The 22127-nt window shown below is 38.6% G+C and overlaps 1 protein-coding gene across 1 annotated transcript in view; it reads left to right on the top strand.

Moving 5' to 3' along the window:
- Positions 1 to 4510: 4510 nt before the first annotated feature.
- The window catches only part of LOC139735484 (glycine receptor subunit alpha-4-like), a 31546-nt gene continuing 13929 nt past the window's right edge, over positions 4511 to 22127 (top strand). The window contains exons 1-3 of the mRNA XM_071646239.1: positions 4511 to 4619; positions 8488 to 8555; positions 21777 to 22003. Coding sequence (XP_071502340.1) covers positions 4511 to 4619; positions 8488 to 8555; positions 21777 to 22003 — 404 coding nt within the window. The remainder of the gene's footprint in view (positions 4620 to 8487; positions 8556 to 21776; positions 22004 to 22127) is intronic.

Genomic DNA, 22127 nt, shown 5'->3' with positions numbered 1-22127 from the left:
GCTTTCTTGTGTGGGTGGGTAGGGGGACCACTCCACCGGGTTGCCACCCTGCTCTTTGAGATAAATGAAAGAAGTGGGATCTTTGACGTACATGAGTTGTGACCCCCTTATACACAGAACCTCCACTTAACATCCTATCCGAGGGACAGAATGTTTTGCCTCTTACTAGAGAGCACGGAGTGCTTATACACAACATTGCTCAGTCAGACTCGGGAATCGAACCCGGGTCCTTTGGAACTAGAGGCAGACGCGCTATACTGACCATATTGCCGACTGAGCCAAATCACCGCCTTCCTGCTGAAGTGATTTACCTGTCATATTCTCTATTACGGGACAATAGTCTTGACATGCAATGTAGTGAAGTAAGATACGTATCACACTGTTTTATATTGGTAATCTAGGAAGAGAATTTCGAGGGGAAAATGAAGTGTTTTGACAGGCTTTTAAGTTTACCAAGTAATGATCCACTCTGATCAGTCCCCTGGTATTCTGCCCAAACCTGTACGATAACATACTGCTTCTACTCAAAAACATTTGAACCTCTATGATATGGCCTCTTATCTTTGCTGAATCAGTGAACACGTTCATCTTTTGCGACCACTTTGTCCGTTGTTCTGAACGAGGAAGTACGGACTGTTTGGAAGACAGGTTTTTTTTTTTCTTGGTTTTGTTATGAATATCATTATATTCTCAGCTGATTGAGATCATCAGTAATGCTGTCATTAGCATCATGCCAAAATGTTTAACATACAATATATTCAAAATCAAAAGCAGCAGTGATTGGTAGTGGTCATGACAATGGCAAGTGTAGTAGTAGTTCATATTCACAGTGTTAGTTGTAGAAGTGAGTGGTAGCAGTGTCAGCACGTAGTTCTTCTTGTTCTTGTTTGTTGGTTGTTGTATTGTTATCGTTGTTGTTAATGCTGCAGTTGTACCTGAAAAAAAAAAGTAGCTGCACGCTGGTTGAAGTATCATCATTATTGTCATGGCTGTCGGCGTCGAACTCATGAATGCTTGTTACCCTCTCTCGTCTTCACACATTAACCCCACACCTTCACAGTAATCAAATCTATCAATCAAACTTCGACATGTTCATACCGACGCCCACATCACATCAATCGAATTCTGCAGACGGAATATGAAGCTGACGAGGTGAAGAGGTCGCTTCGTTAGACTCGCCCTGACATTTTTCGGCCCACACTATCGATCCGCGCATTCTAACCCACCGCAAACGCGCCAATTGCAATTGTCGTCATTCCCTCCACGTACAATATAGGGCAGAGAAGAACAGCGGCGCCGGTTTTCCAATTTACACGTCGGGATTGATAGAACGCTTATCATATGAGCTCACTTACATCAAGCAGCGATCGAGTCTGTGATAGAGAATACCAACAGACGCCAAATATGAGATATCGTTATTAATGTTTTCACAACGACACTCGCCTAGTGTTTTCTACTGTGGTGTTGTTTACATGATTTCCCGCAGGTTATGTGATAATACGAAAGAGGTCATCGGTTTATCAATACTTCATAAACAACCAACTTTAAGGGAGATTAAGTCATCCCTAATTCTCTGACATCCCATCCCATCCCCCTCTCTCCTCACACTTCCCTTCATCTAATACTCTTCCTCTCTAGATCCATTCTGGTGCTCTGTGTTTTCAAGTCTATGAAGTATAACTTTCATGAAGTCTTGAGATAACTGTGGCCGAAGGATCAGTATCACCCAGCAGGCTATATCATGAATGTCATACAATCTTCCCATTCAATCCAAATGTCATCCATCCCGGCATGTGATGAACCACGAGAGAAAACTTGCTTTCAGAGTATGATCCCATCCTATTCACGGCATCATCAAATTGTCACGTGACATAAGCACCTTACAACAGAACTCGGGCGCTGAGTGTAAGGGAAGCTCCCAACGAGCACGATTTAAGCCCGTCCGCCCCGTATTACCTCGCTCAAATTTCTGGCCGTGGGTTTCTAGACGCGACAACATTATTCAACATGCAGGGAGTGACTGGATTGTCTTGCCCCTGTAGAGTCTAGCCACACTTAGTGAAAAAGAACGTGAGAAAAACAGGAGTGACAGCGAGTGTGTGAGAGAAAGTATGAAGTATAGACAAAAAAACAAACAAACAAATAAACAGACGGACAGAAGCAAGAGAAGGATAAACGTTAGCAAGAATGAAAATAATTTCAGAGCAGATCGTTGTCTAGGTCTTTAATTATGGCAATTGTACAGACATGGAAAATAAAATGTAAGCAGTACCTCCACTTCACACGTGCGTGAAACTTATAATGATCTTACCCCAATATCTAGTACTATGTTCATTACCGACTTTTACCTGTGTATGAGTTCTCTGACATTCCAAAATATTGTACAGTTCTAACAACTGTCTAATCAAGCCTGGGCCTTACTTTATCATCATGTGTAAGTATGACGATAAGTCGTTAGAAAAGGCAACATTTGTTTTTCTTCAGAAAAAGAAAAAAAAAAAGGTTATAAGTTTTTGAGAGGTGAAAATATCGCAGAATCAATGCAGACATCCTGTTTATCAGACACAAGGATAGGAGAGACAAAAACGATTACCCATCTTTCTTTGTTTATGCATATCATATTTATTTTGGAAGAAGAGAAATGATACTTTCTTGAGTGTTTAAGACACAGGAGCACTGACAGCTAGCTATCACAGTCTTCAGCCTTCAAGAAGCAGTAAGGCACATCGAGGAATTCGTCCAAAACTGCCTCGAGACAGAGTAAATTAATGCTTTTCTGTTTTCCACGAATTCCATCCACCTGCCATCACACTCAGCCCTTTCTTCACGTCAGGGTTTATATTGCAATTTTGAACACTATGTTTGTTGAATGCGTTTTAACTACACACCACATCGCAATCTAATCATAAGCTTACAGTAAAATCATGTTAGCACATCACACACGCACACGCGCGCGCGCGCGCACGCTGACACACACAAACGTTCAACATCGAGAAGTGGTAACCAAGGAATGATATACAGTAGTTTGATGATGAAGAAACTGTGATTTTTTGTTTTTGTTTCCAGACCTTCTCTTTATTTTGCCACTAAATACACCTTTACACATCAACAATAACATCTTCCATCCCCTCCCATCACTTTTCTTTTGGTATAAAATCTTTTACTGCAAATACAGAAAGTGATTCCTAATATTTACCTAGATTAAACTAGACGTCTCAAAGAATAGCCCCAATGGCGCTGATCTATGAATAGAATACTCGGTCTAGAAGACATCAACAAGTGAAGTAAACACCAATATCTGGGGGACATTTCATGCAAACGCCACCTATATAGTCGCCATGCTCTATAGTAGAAACCACTATAAGTCATTTTACCACATTATACTGAAATCGTGTTGAAATCGGATTGAGATGTACAAGTATGAAGGCTATGAGTAAGTGGTAATAAACACTTCAAAAGGACTGTACAGTACTGGTTGAGGTGGGGATTCGTGTTTTGAACATTCCTAAGTGAGATAATGAGAAACCTCTTCTGAAATATGAAAAAGCATGTAATTTTAAGAAGGATTCAACGTTTATTTGATGAAAATTGGTTTTCAAATGGCTGAGATATCCAAAAAAGTGATAATAATAAAAGGAGACAGGCCGCGCCTTTTATTAGGATCTCTTTGTTTCACCTTATTTTAGGATATCTCAGCCATTTCAAAACCGATTTTCATCAAATAAACTTTTGATACCCCTTAGAATTGCATGCTCTTTGACATCTCATAGAGTGGTTTCTGAATATCTCGCAAAACGTTAAAAGCTAAATCCTCACCTCAACCAGAACTGTACACACCCTTCAAAAATAAAGGCTACTAGAGAAACTGTAATGGGATGCGATCATGGATTCAAATAATGATTATGCCGCCTATAGCTTAGAAGCATGCCTGGATCTGTTCCATCTTTTCGCAGTCATGCGATGTCGGCTAGACTTGGTGTCCAGGGGGTTGTAAGAGAATGATATATGGCACGCCCTCCAGGCTAGGAACACGTGATATCGCGACTTGTCATACAACATGACGAGATATGACGAGACAGTTATGATGGCTGCGAGATTTCAGTAAAGTTAGATTCGATTTACATTTGCGTCATAGAGTTTTATTGACAAATGAAACCTGAATGAGCGATGTGTCTCATACCGACATGTGCCCTGAAAAGTCATCGCACTTGGTCAAGAGGGCTCCTATGCGGGCGCTGTCTATAACATTAAATGATCAGGAAATTCAAAAAGGTGGATTGACCAAGTTTGGTTGTTCTTATCGATACTTCATCAGGCAATATCTATAACCATTGAAATGAGATAAAGAAGAGATTAATCGTGATTATCTTTGTTACTTCTATCTTTTCCTGCATATTTCATTTCTGTTTGCAGCCAAGTCGATGGAAACTCGAGCGCCAGTGACGCAGGTTGCTCCCACTCGAAAGCGGATAGCGTGCCAGATGAAAGCTCTTCGAGTGATGTTGCGATGATGTATCCTAGATCCAATACCCCTCTGGATCCTAGCCTTTCTGGGCCGTCGGCGATTTTCCACGATATCCTGGCCGAGTACGACATGAGAGTTCGACCAAACTATGGCGGTAAGAGAATTTCCCTTCAAAAAAAAGTCACTTGTACTGGCTAAAACATTGTCCGCCGTATACAAAGCAATGATCATGCTACAGCAGTACTATCGTCCTATGTGTCTCGAGACAAACCAACAACAAACCCACCCGCTGGGTTGCATTCCTTGATAAGTTAAGTATATCAAAATATCTTAAGTAGAGGCAACACACATCATTACATGAAAACTATGTCCAATTTAAATGGGTATGAGAGCTGGGGCTCAAGGAGGACAAAGAACAATAACTAAAAACTGGTATTTTAAACGAATACTATTCTTCTGAGAAAGAGGCGTTGGGTTCGTATTTGAAAGAAGAGTCGTTCTCCTTGGACTTTCAGGCGGATTTCTAGGGTGGAAAAGAGGGGAGGGGGCTGTTTATAGGAATACCTGCCACGAAACGATCATCACAATATTTACATGACAGTCAGAACATAATCATCTTTAGATATGAAATGAGTATAGGACCTATTGAGAAACCAGGGGTGTTTCATAAAGCTGTTCGTAAAGTTACGAACGACTTACGAATGAATTATGGAAATTCTGATAAGTAATAGCACATCAAAATTGATCACCAGTCGCACGTAAGTTGTTCGTAACTTTACGAACAGCGTTATGAAACAGGCCCCAGGAGATTTAAATCTTGAGCACTTAATTATTATAAGATCATCTCCCTTTTAACACTGTAATTCACCATCGCATGATATGATAATTGTGTGACAAATGCTTCTTTTCTTCCAAGTATTTTCATATATTATATTGATGGAAGTTGTTAGACATTGGAAAGAATTATCGAGAAGTCTTGATGTATGAACAATCAGCAGTTGATACATAGGCTATAATTATGATCACAGGGTCTTTTAGACGAACACTGGTTAGACAGTACATAATTCACTTGGCCAAATTATAACATAGTTGAATACTGACAATCCTCATTTTCTAGTTAATCAAAGCAGTTCATTGTATATAGTAATAGCACAAGGTGAAACACATGACGTTTAAAGATAAAAGAACTGTAGAATGAATAAGAACATCATTCTATTTCAGCTGTTCCAATCAATACCGTATGACACAAATGATATACTTATCGCATATATACATAAATATGCACTCTATAATGATGATTCCTTGTATGAAACAAATAAGAACATGTATTTCAGCTGTATCAATTTCATATTCACATAATGCTGGTTTCAATCATTGCATAATGTGGATATAATACTCACGGCCTTCTCAAAAGATATTCAAAGTATCAGTTTAAAGCAACGAGAAACGATGGAATCATAAATGCCCATAATTTCATCGGGATCTTGTGGAAAGCCAAACCCTCATGAGTCGGAGTGTTGCCTTTCTAACCCTATTATCCAGTGCTGGTAGTTAATTTCCCGTGAAAATCGAATTACCTCTGGCTCCAGCGCAAATGTGATTGAGCGAGAACATTGGCTATTCAGAACGCATACAGCTACCATCCTTACGATAATACGAGGGTGAATATAAGAAAGTGGAAGAGAAATCTAATACGTTTGATGATTTCTTAAAGTGGCAGTGCTTCATTTTTTAATAACTAAGAAGATAATGTGAAATCTTCTCTCTATGTGGGAAAGAAATCATGTAGATATTTCTAGAGCTAAACTCACTTGTTACTTTGGATCTTACTTTATCTTCTCATTAATTACAAACTTCATCCAAGATTCAGTGAAGAGAGTTCATCAAATCATACAAACGAATCGGGAATAAGTCTAATCTTTTCTGATTCTCTTTGTATAGAGGGGGATACACAAATTCAATGGCAATGCAACTTTGCAACCCCAGAAAGTCTCAGTTGAACTTTTGTTTGCTCTAGGGTATTTCTCAGTGTACGTTTCTCAGCAGTTTGAATGAATTGATCAGGGAATTTGACATCGTGTTGCTTTTCAATCATACTGTGTCCCCGCCTTAGGGAAATGCACTTTTGGTTGATTAGTCCTAATTCATTGAGGTGACGAAAAAGTTTGCCCACGCGCTCATCGGTACTCTCGTGTACCAAGACAAACTTGCCAAGAGCTGACATGTGTCGAGGTAAATATTGCTAGAACTGTGAGTAAATATAGTTTGACACTCAGCCATCAGATGAGTTTACGCCTCAGCGTGATTGGAATGTCTCACAGATGATTCGAAAAAGCAAGGGACGTTTTCCCCTTGCTGTAATGATCACTTATCTGCAATCCATTTTTGTTTTTTGATTTTGGCAGTTCTTTATCTTTCAAGAATTAGACGCTGAGACGAGAACGGACTTCCAGACATGTGGGGCAGGTAAACAGGGTGCAAAAAAAAAATGTGCACGAGAATCACGATTTACGAAAAATAGCATTAAACAATCAGGTTTGAGAAGACTGTTTAAGGGGGAGGGGGGGGGGGGGGGTAAGAGGGGCACTTTTCAAGAATATCTGTCTGTGAGACAAAAGGTTAGCGATAAGTGTCCATCTGGCCGACATTTCCCCCAGCCTAAGTGACAGATCCAGGTTAGAGCGAGGGTGGGCTATCGACTAAGACATGAGAATACCTGCGTTATTTTACGCCGTGTCTCTTCCCTTTGTGTTATACCTCCTGTAATAGGCCTTTTAAAGATTTTTGATTGCCACTTTCAGAGGGAGTCTCTTTAAAATTCTCGTAGGATTCTTCAAAACTTCCCTTCCAGTCGCCGTCTTCAACTGAATTGTTGAAAAACATTTCAAATGTCACGTTTTAAATATGGAATTTGAAATGAGATGCGTTTACTGTTTACCGATCGTTAAGTCATTGTCTGCCGTAGTCAGCGGCTACTCACAGGCCCTTCCAAATATTTTAAGCTATGACCAGGCACGTAATATACGAGCAATGTTTTGTTGACATTCAGGGATGCGAGAAATTAAAATCTTTGAGCTCTTTGGCGCACATGCGCACTCTTCACTCGTCCGCCGCAGTCGGAATGGGTCGATGTAGCCGTAATTGTTCGTGATCGACATTGATCGAATCAAAATATCCCAAAGTGTTGGCACACATCATCTTCTGTAATTCCGACCTTAATCGCAGGCTGAAACGTGCTCTTTCCCTGGCACCAGAGGTACATCGCCGTCTCCCCGGTGATTTCTTCACCCATAATGCATCACCGTTTGGCGTGTTTGCTGTCGGTTTATCGAAATAAGCATCATTACACACACTCTCTATCGTTGATTCAAGACAGTTGATGGAATGTTTTACGCGAGCAATTTACTGAAAATCCAAACTAACTAGCATGCAAAAATACCAATCGTATAGATTTTGAAGCACAAATTTTTCACTTCCACATTGTAACATTCCAAGGATTAATCCATCTTGATTTCGTCTGCAAATGAGCGTCCTACTTCCTTTTTAAGGTCACGGTTGATTTTCTGACGAATGCAAAATGGACTGGTATTGACGAGCGCACTCATTGAGACAATTCGATTTATTTTCAGATAAGTTGTTTTCCATACCTAAATCAATCTCATAAGTCAAAGAGTAAAGTATCGATTAATTGGTACTAACCAATCACTTAATCAATCTTTTATTACTCAATCAGTCTTTTATTACTCAATCAATATTCTGCTGTTGGTAAATCGTGATTCGCGTTCACATTTTGTTTGCAGCCTGTTTATCTGTTCCACCTTGTTTGGCAGTCCATCCTCACCGTGGAAACTAGACATATAATAGCTGCAAAAGTGGACTGCAGATAAGCAACACTCACTGGTGATGATACTTACAAGTTTGTCTATGACAACTGACTAATAAATCGGTAAAGTGATATTTTTCTTTTTCAAGTCCATCACTGGACCAAACCAGATCGTATTTTTGTTTCTCCTTGTGTGTAGGTGTGGCGACCAATGTGGCGTGCAGTATCGACATCATCAGCGTCGATTCCGTGACAGAAATCACCATGGTGAGTCGATGCCAGCATTTCATCAGAAGCAGTTTTTGGTCACGTGACCTGTCACCGCAACGGGAAAAAAAATGACCGAATAAATATCTATAAGAGTCGAACGTAATATGCAAGTTGTGCGTGAGGAAGGAAGGTACTAGTTCAGGTAAACAACATGACCCATTATAGTCAACTGATGCAAGGAAATCAAGCCTTGACCTTTAGGTATATACCACTTCATGAAAAAAAAAAAAAACCGTCATGTAGCATTTTGAAAATGCAAATTTTGCTTTGAAAAGTCCATGTCAAAATCACCTTACGTATATCTTCTCAAACCCGGGAATGATGTCTTTTCTATGGATAAACACATAGACTAACGATATATTGGTTTACTATGACAACCTTTTACATACATATACAGACGATTTTTTTTGTGGTTAGTATATTCTGAAATAGTACGCTCAATGTAGTTGAATCTAAATGTACTATGTTAACTGCACGAATAAAAGTGATGCATGAAACATATTTTGAGAACCAAGTATTGCATATCAAACATCTAACTTTGCACGTATGTGATTTTTGGCTAACAAAAAGTCATGCCAGCAATTATAGGAATGACAAAAAAAAAAGAGAAGAAATTGACTGTTTTCTAAACCTCACCTTTGTATTTTCTAATCGACGGCTTCTTATATTATTCACTGTGAAAGCGAGAAACCTCTGACTAAATATATATGAGAATTTCGACACTAAAGACCACAATTTCTTACTCTTAAAACACACTCACACACACGCACACACACACACATACACACACAAACACACCTACCCACCCGCACAATGAAAACCCCTGTCAATGTTATGGTAACTTCCATTCAATTCAATTCAATTCAATTCAATTCAATTCAATTCAATTCAATTCAATTCAAACTTTATTTTCATTTCTGTCAACAGATGTATAAAAAATACCTAAATTCGACATGCATTTAAGGAATGACACACAGGTAGCAAGGAATAACATGTTCATGTCTGCAGTATTATCTTTATATCCAAACATATTTATACATTCTGTAAAAAAAATGGAGGTACCGACTCAAAAGACTGCTTGTACTATGTGGGTATACCTCACAGAGAAGAGGGTAAAATAAGTGAAGAGCTTAAAACTACAAGAAGTGTGACGTAAATTAGGAAAGAGAGAGAAAAAAAGCAATTTGGAAAAAGAGGAAACAGATATAGGGGGAAAAGACGAGACAGTTAAAAAAGCCTGGATCAATTGATACATCAAAGGTCTAAGCCCACAGAGACGATTAGCCATAGTAGGACACTAAAGCAGCAGAGAAAGTGGCGCAGGGAATTGCTGATAGCAAAACTTATCTATATAATATAGTGTAACAGTAAACAAGTTCGCAATAGAATAAACATGGGATGTGATATGATGAAGGACTGTTGGTCTGAATTGTTGAATTATGCTATGTTTTCTAACCTACTAGAATGAAATTATTTTAGTGGGATATGTATCGTATGTTTGGTAGTGTGGGAAAAACGGATCAAGTATTTATGGAATTTCGCAGCAAGATATTAGCATTCATTAACATGCAATGAGCCAGCGAAGCCCTCTATTTTTGCCCACAGATTTTTAATCTGGCTATATTTGAAATGATCTGAATTTGCATGGTGTCCATCCTTAGCAGATAGTCTTGTTTCAGACGTTATCGATTACGTTGGAATTTGCCCTTGATATGCATGCATTTCACCCACCATCAGCACATATTCCACCAATCAAAATTTTGACAATGCAGGACTGGAGCGTCGGAATGCTTGCCCTTCAATGGGCATCAGTCAAACCCAGTGGGTAGCTAAAAATGTGTCTTGACAAAAGATCGATGCGTTATGGACTTCTAGCGATTTCTGGCACTCCCGTGAAAAGACGAAAATAATCTTCGCTTCATTAGCCACCTGGAAAATGTTCATCCAAGCGACTGAACATTATGACGTCACGTTCTGCATAAGATCTGTTTGAGAAGCGAGTACACAGACACACAGACACACACACACACACACACACACACACACTGCCACGCATATTGTATTACATTGCTGCACAGGGCACACACACTACACGAATACACACACAGACACAAATCACGCCTACAAACACATTCACACACCAAAGTTTCTGTGAAGTTTTCCTTCTGCATAGTTCATGAAAGTTTTAGGAATTTCTGCTTTAAACTTAACGCCCGACGTTCATATTAACCGTTATGGTAAGTTAGAATGGAATCCAAATATCTTCGTAACCAGGCGATTGCTAAAGCGTGAAAGCGTTAAAAAAAAAGGCGTATTATTAATCAATGGCTGATTAATAAATGATTAACAAAACGAAAGTTGGTGTATGAATTCTGCATGTTGTGAAACCGTAGAATATTTTCTTGTCATTAAGTTTTGTAAAAATGGAGCAGGGAGGGCTTGTCAACACTAGCTATACCCCGTTTAACATCATCAGCATCGCAATTCCACATTTTGGACATCATTTGAATTAGAGCATCAGAGATTTCTTACAAAAATATCATTTCCGCAACCTTATATACTCGTAACTTGTCTTATTTATAATTCATCCTTATGAACCTATGAGAACATTATTTATGCCTTATATCTTGCATAATGTAATCTCCTTCATTTCTTTTTTTGTGTGTGTGCTGCATGCACTTTCGCTTTTCTGTGAATCAAACTGGTAAACTTTTCTGTCGAAACAATTTGCATACTTTGCTGCTCTGCCCAAAAGTTTTCATTTGATGATATAATAATCATTTAATTTTCCTTTAAGTTCCATAGTTTTCATGAGCTTAGCGCAATGTGATGACACCTTTGAAATTGATCTTCACAAAAATAGAAGCAGCGTCATTGACAAATAGAACATGGTACTACTTTCCGCTTTCTGTCTCTTAGATAACAATAGTAACTAAACAAATGACATTTATATAGCGCTTTTATACGGGCTTCTTAAAGATCTGATGAACATTGTGATGTTTGTCTGGTGTCATAATAAACGGTTGTTTGTTTATCTATTTTTTTATTTTCAAACCGAATTCCGTCCCCCCTAAAAAAAAATAAAAATTAAAGAAAAGACACACACAAAAAAAGACAAACATAGAAAGACAACAGAAAATGCACCTAATCTATTACGTAATCATGTAACCGACCATGACCTGTAACACCTTGTTCACCTGTACCTCGCTGAGAAAATGTTTTTGTCATGTCTTGCTGATCAGTGATCCAGGTGATGATCTAACTTTGTGTAAACCTATAGGCCTGAATTCACGAAGGTGGTACAATTTTTGTCCATGGTTTAAACCATGGACAAAGGCCGTAGTTTTGTATGGGGCGCCAAGTGTCGTATGGCCTATTTCGTCGACGAATTGTCGCATGGCCTACGTATTCACCGACGAAATGACTGATTTCGTAACGAAATAGGCCATGCGACACTTGGCGCCCCATACAAAACTACGGTCTTTGTCCATGGACAAAAAGTGTATCACCTTCGTGAATTCGGGCCTTAGTGAAAGCAGACAGACCTCTCCTTTCCTTTCTCCTTTCTTCTATCTTATCTCTACGGAAATCATCCCTCCCTTCTATTTTCCGATATGTACTATGTATGAGGGCTGCGAGCAGATCAAGCTACGCTTAAGCTACGCCTAAAGGGAGGCAGTCCTGAGAATTTTTACTTGTACTATAATTAAGAACAATAAGCAATAAAATCTTTAACCACTTTTTACGGAAGGAAATTCACCAGTATCTCCGTATGCAATTTTTGAAAATTAAATTAAATTAATCTTCAGACAACACTCCCTCATTAGCATATTCATCACTGCAGATTCATTTTTTTTTTCAGTCGAAATATACGCGCTTGTTTGGTGATTAAAGTTGTTTTTGGTGAAAGTAGTTCAGTAGAAATACCAACAGCAACATTTTTTTTCAAATTCGTGAGGACTGCCTCACTTTAAGCTGCAGCCCCTCGGCATTATTCATTGTATCGCGGATACGTTTTGATGTACATTGTAAAGGCAATGAAGGAAAAAACTACTTTGTTAACTACTTATCTTTATGTATGATTATGTATGGCACCAACAATGTATGCATTCATGTTCATGTATATGTGCATGTGCAATGATGAGCAGGAACCCATAAATCAAATCAAATCAAGTCAAATCAAATCAAATCAAATCAAATCAAATCAAATCAAATCATCTAAAAGGCATCGAAAACTTCCTTATGCGATTTATAACTGACAGCAAAACCTCAGTGCAGTGCAGTGACGTAATGTAACACTAATTCCACGCCAGGGTTTTCAAATCTCTGTCTTGACAATTTCAAGTTGCCGCATGTCCAAGGTTTTGATTTTTGTATTCTTACTCAAACACTTCGGAAAACACAGCTCAAAGAAAAATGACAGTAATTTGCAAATGTCACGTGACTGTTTATAGAGTTGTTCAAAGAATAGGAGCAGCGCAGCGCTATTGTCTAAATTTCAATACGATATGAGAATTGAGCAGATGGGGACTTACAGGATGATTATGAAAGGTGAGTTTGAGATCATGTACGTATGAAACGTACAACCCTCTCTGTTCCCGCAATTCCAGTTTACAAGGGGTTTGATATTTCTGTCAAAATGTCTCAAAATCATTTGATACTTGGACTTGAATATGCACATTCTTTAAGCTCAAAATATTCCCAATTACTTCCTCTCCGATTTAAAGCACAAACAACTTGAGTATCAATAGGGACTTTTAAGTGAATTTCAGCAATTTTGTTAACTTAGAGCATTAGAAGTATTATTTCCTTAGATCACGTGACTTATCAATATTGAGATTCGGGAACTACAATTATAATATTGGTCTTCGTTTATTAGAATTACAATCAAAGCGATTTCAAATTTGTACACCGATACATTTTTCTTTTGTCACAGGGTCCAATATTGCGCAATGATGAATTATGAAAACCGTTAGAGTTGTTCTTCCCCATTATAGGCATAAACGCGAAATTTTATATAAAATGAATGTGCCACCACAAATAGCACTATATAATCGAGTACGCACATAAAGTGTACTTTTCTTCGTCCAAATTGTGAGTTTCCCTCTTTTTTTTCCTCTTTTTTTTGGGGGGGGGGGTCAATTTTCTGTGATATAATTTCTCTTTGAAAGCATTTACTTATTCATCTAATGTAGGGGACTGAAATTCTGTGCTTTGTCCTTCGAGTGTAAATAAAGTAAATATTTACACACGTCTAGTGACAATTCTGTATGCCAAAACTTCTTGTGAATTCTTTCTTTCACTCCATTTCTTTGCAATTACTTTAACATAATGTAGACTTGCAACTTCAAAGACAGCCTTCGCTCTTCTTGACAATATGAAATATTTCAAATTTAGTCGCAGCTTAAACCTCGGACGACTACTTCTGCGCAGGTGAGAGCTGAAAATGGTGCCGTGCGCAAATTCATTTTTATTTTTGTGGTACTGGTGGTTTCATGATTGTGCAAACTTCACGTCACAACGCATCAACATTGTGTCCTAAAAAGGCTGCATTGCATGGTAATTTTCATTTTCTTATGAACGTTATAACATCTTTGAATACACAATGATAAAAAAACTGTAAAACAGGAGTCTTTCCTCTTCTTTCTTTTCTTGTTTTTTTTTTTCCAATGAATTATTACATCTTCATTATAGTGTGATGAAATCGAATAGGATTTTTTTTTTTGGTCGACGAAAAGCATGAAAATAAGCCTGTGGGATTTTTGAAATTCACACGTGCTTTATTTCGTTGAATCAACTAATGTTCGGCAAAGAGTATTTGCCAAAGAGAAATAGACACGAAAAAAAAACCTTTGAAATGGAGCCTTTTTTAAAGACAGACACAACATTCCGCATAAGTTTTGATTGTACCCATTTACCGTTTTTATTGCCTCGTAATACTAATTTTGACATTGTACCTCATTGGGAATTATTCCTTGTTCAAGTGATCACGTTTGTTCCTCTGTCGCGTTTTATTTTAATATCAGGGAGCTTTAGATTTTCGCAACGGGGACGTTCAGAGGAAAAAGCAAAAAAAAAAACAAAAAAAACCTTTGCTGAGCATGCGCAATATCGCTTAACAAAAGTGATCTATTTATAACTCGCGTCATCTGAGTTTTCATTACGGGTTTTTGGCCTTTTTTTCGTCCGCTCAATTCACGACGCAGATAGCTACTTGATGCACTGATCATAATAGAGACGCCATTTCTCTATAGGTTACGGTACTTAAGCTACTTTTCAACACGACGCAGGAGAGAGGAGAACTTCCAACGCAATCGTCTTCTGAAACGTCCGCGTCGCAAATCTAAAGCTCCCTATTATTACGTCATTTCAACGGGTGCACGTCACGAGCTCGCCACCCACGAGTCATACAGCCCACGAGCTAGACAGTAAGTGAACAAGGCCCATGAGCTCGACATCAAGTAAAATACGCTCAGGAGCTACACTGTCGGCGACCTGGGCAACTATGGCCCATGAGTCCGACACTAGGCAAAAAAAAAAAAAAAAAAAAAAAAAGGCCCACGAGACCGACATTACATCACGGGGCGTAATGTACGCAGTGACGGTCTGTTGGGCCTTTTTTTGCCTGTCGGTCTCATGGGCCTTATTTCCCTATTGTCGAGCTGGTGGGCATTTTTGCCTAGTGTCGAGTTCGTGGGCTGTAAAGCACTTGGACCTTTTTCCAATTTCGAGCTCGTGGGCTGTATGACTCGTGGGTGTAGAGCTCGTGGGATGACCCATTTCAACTTGGCAAGTTTGGTTCAGTTGTTTTCACGTTGTCTTGTAGCACAATAGATGTTACAATGTGTCGGATTACTCCTAACCAGTTTCTCAGGTAGGGCCTACATGTTCTTTATGAAATTAATCAAAAGAAAGTGTTACTTAATCTGTATACTTTTATGTTCATCATTCTGGTCGTGTATAACAATTCAGTTTCATTTTCATGGCACCGTCTAAATATTTCTTAAATCATATCGTCTGATAACTATATCAGTCTCTTTGTTAAAAAAAACAGTTAAAGACATTGAGGATTATAACCATGCAGTGTGACATGATCATCTTTGTTTATATGAGAACATAACGCCATGTTTCGTGTAATCAATAGGGATTTTCTCTATCTGCTCTGTTTTTCTGTTTGTTTGCATTATTCAGAATTTTATTTTCCTCTCCTCTTAACCGCTGTCCTACACAGACGACTTATAATGACTTCGTGCCACTATCTTACCGCTGCAAACATTATTGCTGCTAAAATAACTGTCCAACTTTTAATGCCTTTACTTGTATTGCTGCAAATACTAATTTCATCGGCAAGTTAACTACTTATACTGCCATTACAACCAACGTTACCACTATTTCAACTCTAGTTTTTATTTTTACTACTTCCTCTGTCATTTCTATAATTCTAGAAGTACTGCTTCTGCTATGCTATAGGTTCCATATCCAGTAATACAAGTACTATTTCCAGTGAATTACTCGTACTGTCATTAAAACTGCTTCTTATCAATCCTTCAGCTACTCTTACTAGGGTAATTCTATCGTGACTGTCTTATTTGTTTTTATTTTTATTTTTTATTCTTTTTAGACAATGCTGTAACTACCAATAATGGTTAAACTTTTTCACGCTTTCTTGAGAGCGCACTTCTCACCTTGGACTTTTATTTCTATATAATTATGTTTATACTCTAGCCCACCAGTAACTTGTTGGCGTAAATGTGTCGATTACATTTTTTATTTTACGCTGCGGCGCAGACAATCTCATGCAATGCAACGTCTGAACAGAATTGCGCATTTCACACACACACACACACACACACACACACACACACACACACACACATACACACTTATAGTAGCACACACTTATAGTAGCACTTTCCTTGTCATGTATGATAGCGAACGTCTACATTCAAATAACTATCAGCAAATACCAAACATCCAGTGCGCCTTCTGGGTACAAGATTGAATTAAGAAAATATTATTCTTTTGTCCCTTAGGTTACAATAGGGAGCTTTAGATTTTAGACGCGCGGACGTTCAAAGGGAAAAAAACATGGTCTGAGCGTGCGCAGAAGCGCAACGCACACAATTCGTTAGATACTTCTAACACGGGAGTATCATTAGAATATAAACTACAAAGAGCTGGAATACAACATGTTGAGTCACTCCATAACAACCACAAAACATGTCATATAAATCTGAAAACGAGGCAGCGTTTTGTTTCAAAAGTTTTTGAAGAGATACAAGCATTTACAAGAAAAATAGATATCACTTATCAAATAGTGATATATAACAGTGACAATGTCGATAACAGTAATGATACAAATTTAAAATGCGCCATGTCTATCATTGTGGTTGCTTGAATAAAATTTGAATCACGGTTACATGATAATGAACTTTGCAGTCTTATCTTTACAGAAAGAGAATTTACCTTTACTTATAAATGCGCAGGTTAGTAAGAACTGAGCTATAAGCTGGATATCCGGATTTTAGATGTAAAAAATGTAATTCTAAACCCAAACTATCAAGTCGTAAGGTATCATAAATGTTGAAATTGCTCGTTCAGGAGGGATATCATTTTGGAGGAGAAGGGTGCATTGTACGTCGGTCTATGTTATGTTGTTTTGCCGCCCTGTCTGGCAGTGATCCGTATCAAACATCGGTCAACCATGAAGCGAGACTGCCTCGAGTCTCGCGTCCCTCCTCGTCCACCATCTGCCCAATCTCGCTCCAACTCAAGAGGATTTGGTCTTTTACCATTTCAGTAATCTACAGGACTAGTCAGAAACAAGTAAATTTTGCCCTATGCCATCTGGAATGCAAGTTGAATTAACGCTATAAAGCGTTTCGACAATGTTGCAGTATCTTTAAGATTTTTTTCCATTTATGTTTTATTAGAAGAATCATATACCGAATCACACGATTTGTAAATGATTTGCATGAGTAAAATAACAAATCACAGAAGGAAAGTTAGCGGAGAATAAAAAAAGCAGTACATAGATTCGTTGTTCAAAATAATATGATTATAAGCAAGCGGATTTTTAAGGCCTATTTGTTATTTTTGCTGGATAAGGCAGATATAAGGAATCTCCTTGCACTGGCATGGCTTGTAATACATAATGAACAATCAGTGATCAGCCTGCTTGATTGCCTAGTCGTGATACGTCTGGCTGTTCATATCAAATTGATTGGAAAGGAATCTTTTGCATACAAAATGATGATTATCTTTAAGTAAACACACAAATGAAGCAGAAAAAGAAGGTGTCGCTATGCTTAACTATTTACGGCTAAGATGTAAGATAAAGGGCGGTGAGTTAGCTCAGACGGTAGCGCGTCTGCCTCATGATCCAAATGACCCCGGTTCGATTCCCGTGTTCCACTGAGCAATCTTGTGTGTGATCATTCCGTCTCCTCTAGTAGCAAGAAACAAAACACTCTGTCCCTCGGATAGGACATAAAATGGAGGTCCCGCGTGTGAGAGAATGTAGAAAATATAGAATGTAGAGCAATTCTACTCAGTGCAGTCCAACGGAACACTATATCTGAATAATATATCCATCTGGTGTTTGTGTTTTCATGCTAAGGACTTTCCATCAATACACCTCTGCATGGAAATATACGGGTGCACGTTACGAGACCGACACCCACGAGTCATACAGCCCACGAGTCATAGAACTCACGAGTCATTCAGCCCATGAGTTAAACAGCTCACGAGTCATGCAGCCCATGAGTTCGACACTGCGCTAACAAGGCCCACGAGGCCGACACATTTAAGCCCCGTGTTATATTTGTCGAACTCGTGGGCTGTTTATACCTATAGTGTCGAACTCATGGGCTTTATTTGCCTATAGTGTTGAACTCATGTGCTGTATGACTCGTGAGCTGTATGACTCATGAGCCTGTTTTCAATGTCGAACTCGTGGGCTGTATGACTCGTTGGTGGGTGTCGGTCTTGTGGGATGACCCCAAATATACTATACCCTTTTCATGAAAACAGCGATATGGAGTTGACAGTTTAAGTTCACCTAAAGGAAAGACCAACTACCTATCTGTGAACATTTTTAAGTTAAGATTATCTTTTTATTCTTCGACAAGACATAATAAAAATTCACTTTTAATGAGGAGTTTATGATGTTAATCTTAATCATCAGTATAGAATTATGTATGAAGGAACGGATTTATTCTCTTCACCTGTAATTTGATTCAAGATCTGAACAACATACATTCTCATCAGGACGTTAACTCTCATTGCAAGGCTAAAAATATCATATAAATTATAGGAAAAGAGCCCCATTTCTATACTGCTGCTATAATTATGATCATATGAGTGTTCACATGTCTCCATGTCGTTGTTGTTATTGTGTTGGTTGCTTTCATTACTACGTTGGCTTTTGCATTTTTCATTCACTCACGACACCAAATTCATCGCTACAGTTTACACCTCACATCACAAATAAGTCTTGTTCAGTGACCATGTGGTTTTGTGGTTATGTGAAGTATACTAACGTTATGTTTAACCAGGATAGGAAAGCCGGTTGATAATACATGCATGTACAATGAATATCTAAAAGAAAGAAAGATAACACAAAAAAGCCTCCTCTCATCAAAATGTAAGTGCACTGCGGCATGACCGTTACCATGGTGACTGGCACTTCGGCGTATACACAATCTAAAATGGACGAAACATTCTTTGAGAATAAGGCGAACCAAATGAGCAGCAGTGATTGACTCGTTTTTGTTTTAATTGGATGGTTCTATTTGCTTATCAAAACCTCACATATATTTTTTGAACAACTTTACAGCTCAAAATGAATATAACGAAAGGAATATTACAAGCCTTAACCTCAATACATAATAGCATGCTCAATTCTCATTTTGGTGGTGATTACCTGAAAATGCACAGAAGCGTCCCCACTCCGTGAGATTAGTAATGATGGATGATGCATTATTCACTTCCTATGTGGATTTCTTTGGGCGCATAGATATACCGCAGTTTTGTTTTCCCTCAAAAGTAATTTCATTCGTTAGTGGAGTTCAATTCAGCCTCTTCCTAAATTTCTATCAATCAAGTAAAATTCAATCATCTCTCTTCATGATTTGGTAATAAAGCAGTTTATGCAATGACGTCATCAAAGGTGACATATTACTGGAGCTTCTCTTTTTTTTCCCCTGCGAAAAGTTGTCCTTGATTTTCAGGCTGATATTCAATAAATCAGTCAAGAGCAATACACAGTTAATTCTAATGCACAACAGATGATCCAACGATCGGCCAATCGGTGATTCGAGAAAATGGCATGAGGATGAAATAAGGTTTGGGAATTTGCACCCCATACTTTCATTGTTTGTTTGTTTGTTTGTCATCTAGCATTTCCTCGACGGCAAGAAATCTACTCAGGAGAGCTATTCAGTTTCTTTTTATTTCAGTTTCTTTTGTTTAGGGGTGGGGTTGTCTCGACGACATGTCTAACATGTGACGAGCATGTGATGAACATGAGTTCAAATAACCTAAGGTTTTGGTATTGTCAGCTGGTAAACAATACGCGTCTCATGAAATTCAGATTCGATACACATTAGTGTCTGGGGGTGCCTCAGTCGCCGGATAGCTAGAAATGGTTAATTTCCCACGTGCATGAATTGCACTAAATATCACTTAAGAGCAAATGTTTCGATAGGTTGGCTTAATGGATCATGATTCTAAGCTGCAGTTAGCTTCCCGCTTTTAGATTATCCTCCCCCACCTTCCATTTTGTCCAAGAAAGGTGAGTATCCTTCAAGATCTTTCCCTTGAAACTTTGAAGATTCTTTCCGCGCTTCAAAGAGCATCTGATACAGGGCACCTTGGTATAGTAAAGAGGATGATTGTAGGCATACTTATTTTACAATCGACTACCAATTTGGTTTTTGTTCTGTATAAGAAAACTTATCACCAAGGGAACAAGAAACAAAAACAAATCAAATACAAAAACCTACATCATAAGGCAAGGTAACATCAGTTTCTTTATCTTTGTTGGTGCAAAAGTTCATATTCATGTAACTAATAAAGACAGAATAAACTGACCAGAAAGAATATAAATTATTAGTGGAAAAGTGAGCAAAGAAAATGGGATTCCATCGGGATGGAATCCCATTTTCTTTGCTCACTTTTCCACTAATAATTCATGTAACTTGAGACATATCGACCATATCATTTACAACGTAGCCGATGATAACAAATTTAAATCTGTAAAGCTATAAAACTTCTTATCCAAAGGTCTTATTCCTGAGCAGGACTATGTTTTCACATTAGCAAACTAGATTTATATTTTTGTGAATTGGGCACTTAAGATAAAAAGACATCTAAAATCATTTTCATCTTCCTCAACCAAGCAAGAAATTCATCACTCACCTCCTCCCAAGATCTATGCGTCAAGGTGTGAAATTTTTCTTATAAAAGGGGGAAAATTTACGGCCGAGAGCTCATTATCATGCTGGGCATGATATTACTCCTACCCATGGATAGAATGAACCATGTGCTCTTTAGCATTACATTCGAGACAGATCCAAGGGTGGCATACATACATCAACATTGAACCAGGATATAGTTATATGTTCAATGTGTTTGTGTGTGTATTCGTGAGTGTGTGTGTTCGTGTGTGTGTATGTGTGTGTGTGTGTGTGTGTGTGTGTGTTTGTGTGCGTGCGAGGGGGGGGGGGTCCAGAAAGATCCCTGTTTTTCTTGTCCATCGAGTCCTGCTTCTGAGCAGCAGCGCATACAAACGACTGCACCAAACCAAGAAACATCAATTCGAAACCGTGTACTTGCAAACATACTGGATAGGTATAGTTGCGTGTTTTCCCCCAAGAATAGTAGAGCGAACGAGGTAGTCCCAATGCATGTAATTGCTTCACAAACGCCAAGGCAGACATCACATATCAACAGAAAATTTAATCATAAAGGATGAAATCTCCAAGAAAGCGATATTTGAAATGGGTAAACAATCAAAGTATAACATATAGCGAGTCACATGCAACCTTAAAGAGCTGGAGTCACTGGGTAATCTGAGAACAGAATCAATAATGTGCTCAGAGTAATGCATACTAGCTTGTCTTTATCAATCCATCGCTGCGACTGAATATTTCATTTATGACTAAGTTCTGAGCATTTCTTAACCATGAAATTTTCTTTATTGTTGTGATCTTGCAGGACTTTGGCATGACTATCCTTCTGAAAGAGTACTGGAACGATCCAAGACTGGCCTACGGGAACATGACGGACCAGCCATATTTCGCGTCGGGAAAGAACATGATTGAACAGATCTGGGTTCCCGATCTCTTCTTCGCCAACGAGAAGCAGGCAAACTACCATGACGTCACACAACCGAACAGGCTCGTTCGCATCTATCCAAATGGAGACGTGTACTACAGCATGAAGTGAGTAACGCGTGCGCGCCGTGTAACATCACACTGACGTGTTATTCCATGATAATTGCGTTACGCTGGGATAGATTGGAATAAATCTTCATCATGGTCCAGGGTTTATCTTTTGTTTAGTGCA

Source organism: Diadema antillarum, unplaced genomic scaffold, assembly GCF_040938485.1.
Source record: "Diadema antillarum isolate AM-2024a unplaced genomic scaffold, OU_Dant_1.0 seq00000581_RagTag, whole genome shotgun sequence".
Classification (NCBI taxonomy): Eukaryota; Metazoa; Echinodermata; class Echinoidea; order Diadematoida; family Diadematidae; genus Diadema; species Diadema antillarum.
The sequence above is the reverse complement of the archived record's forward strand: the minus strand, read 5'-3'. Positions and strand labels throughout refer to the sequence as shown.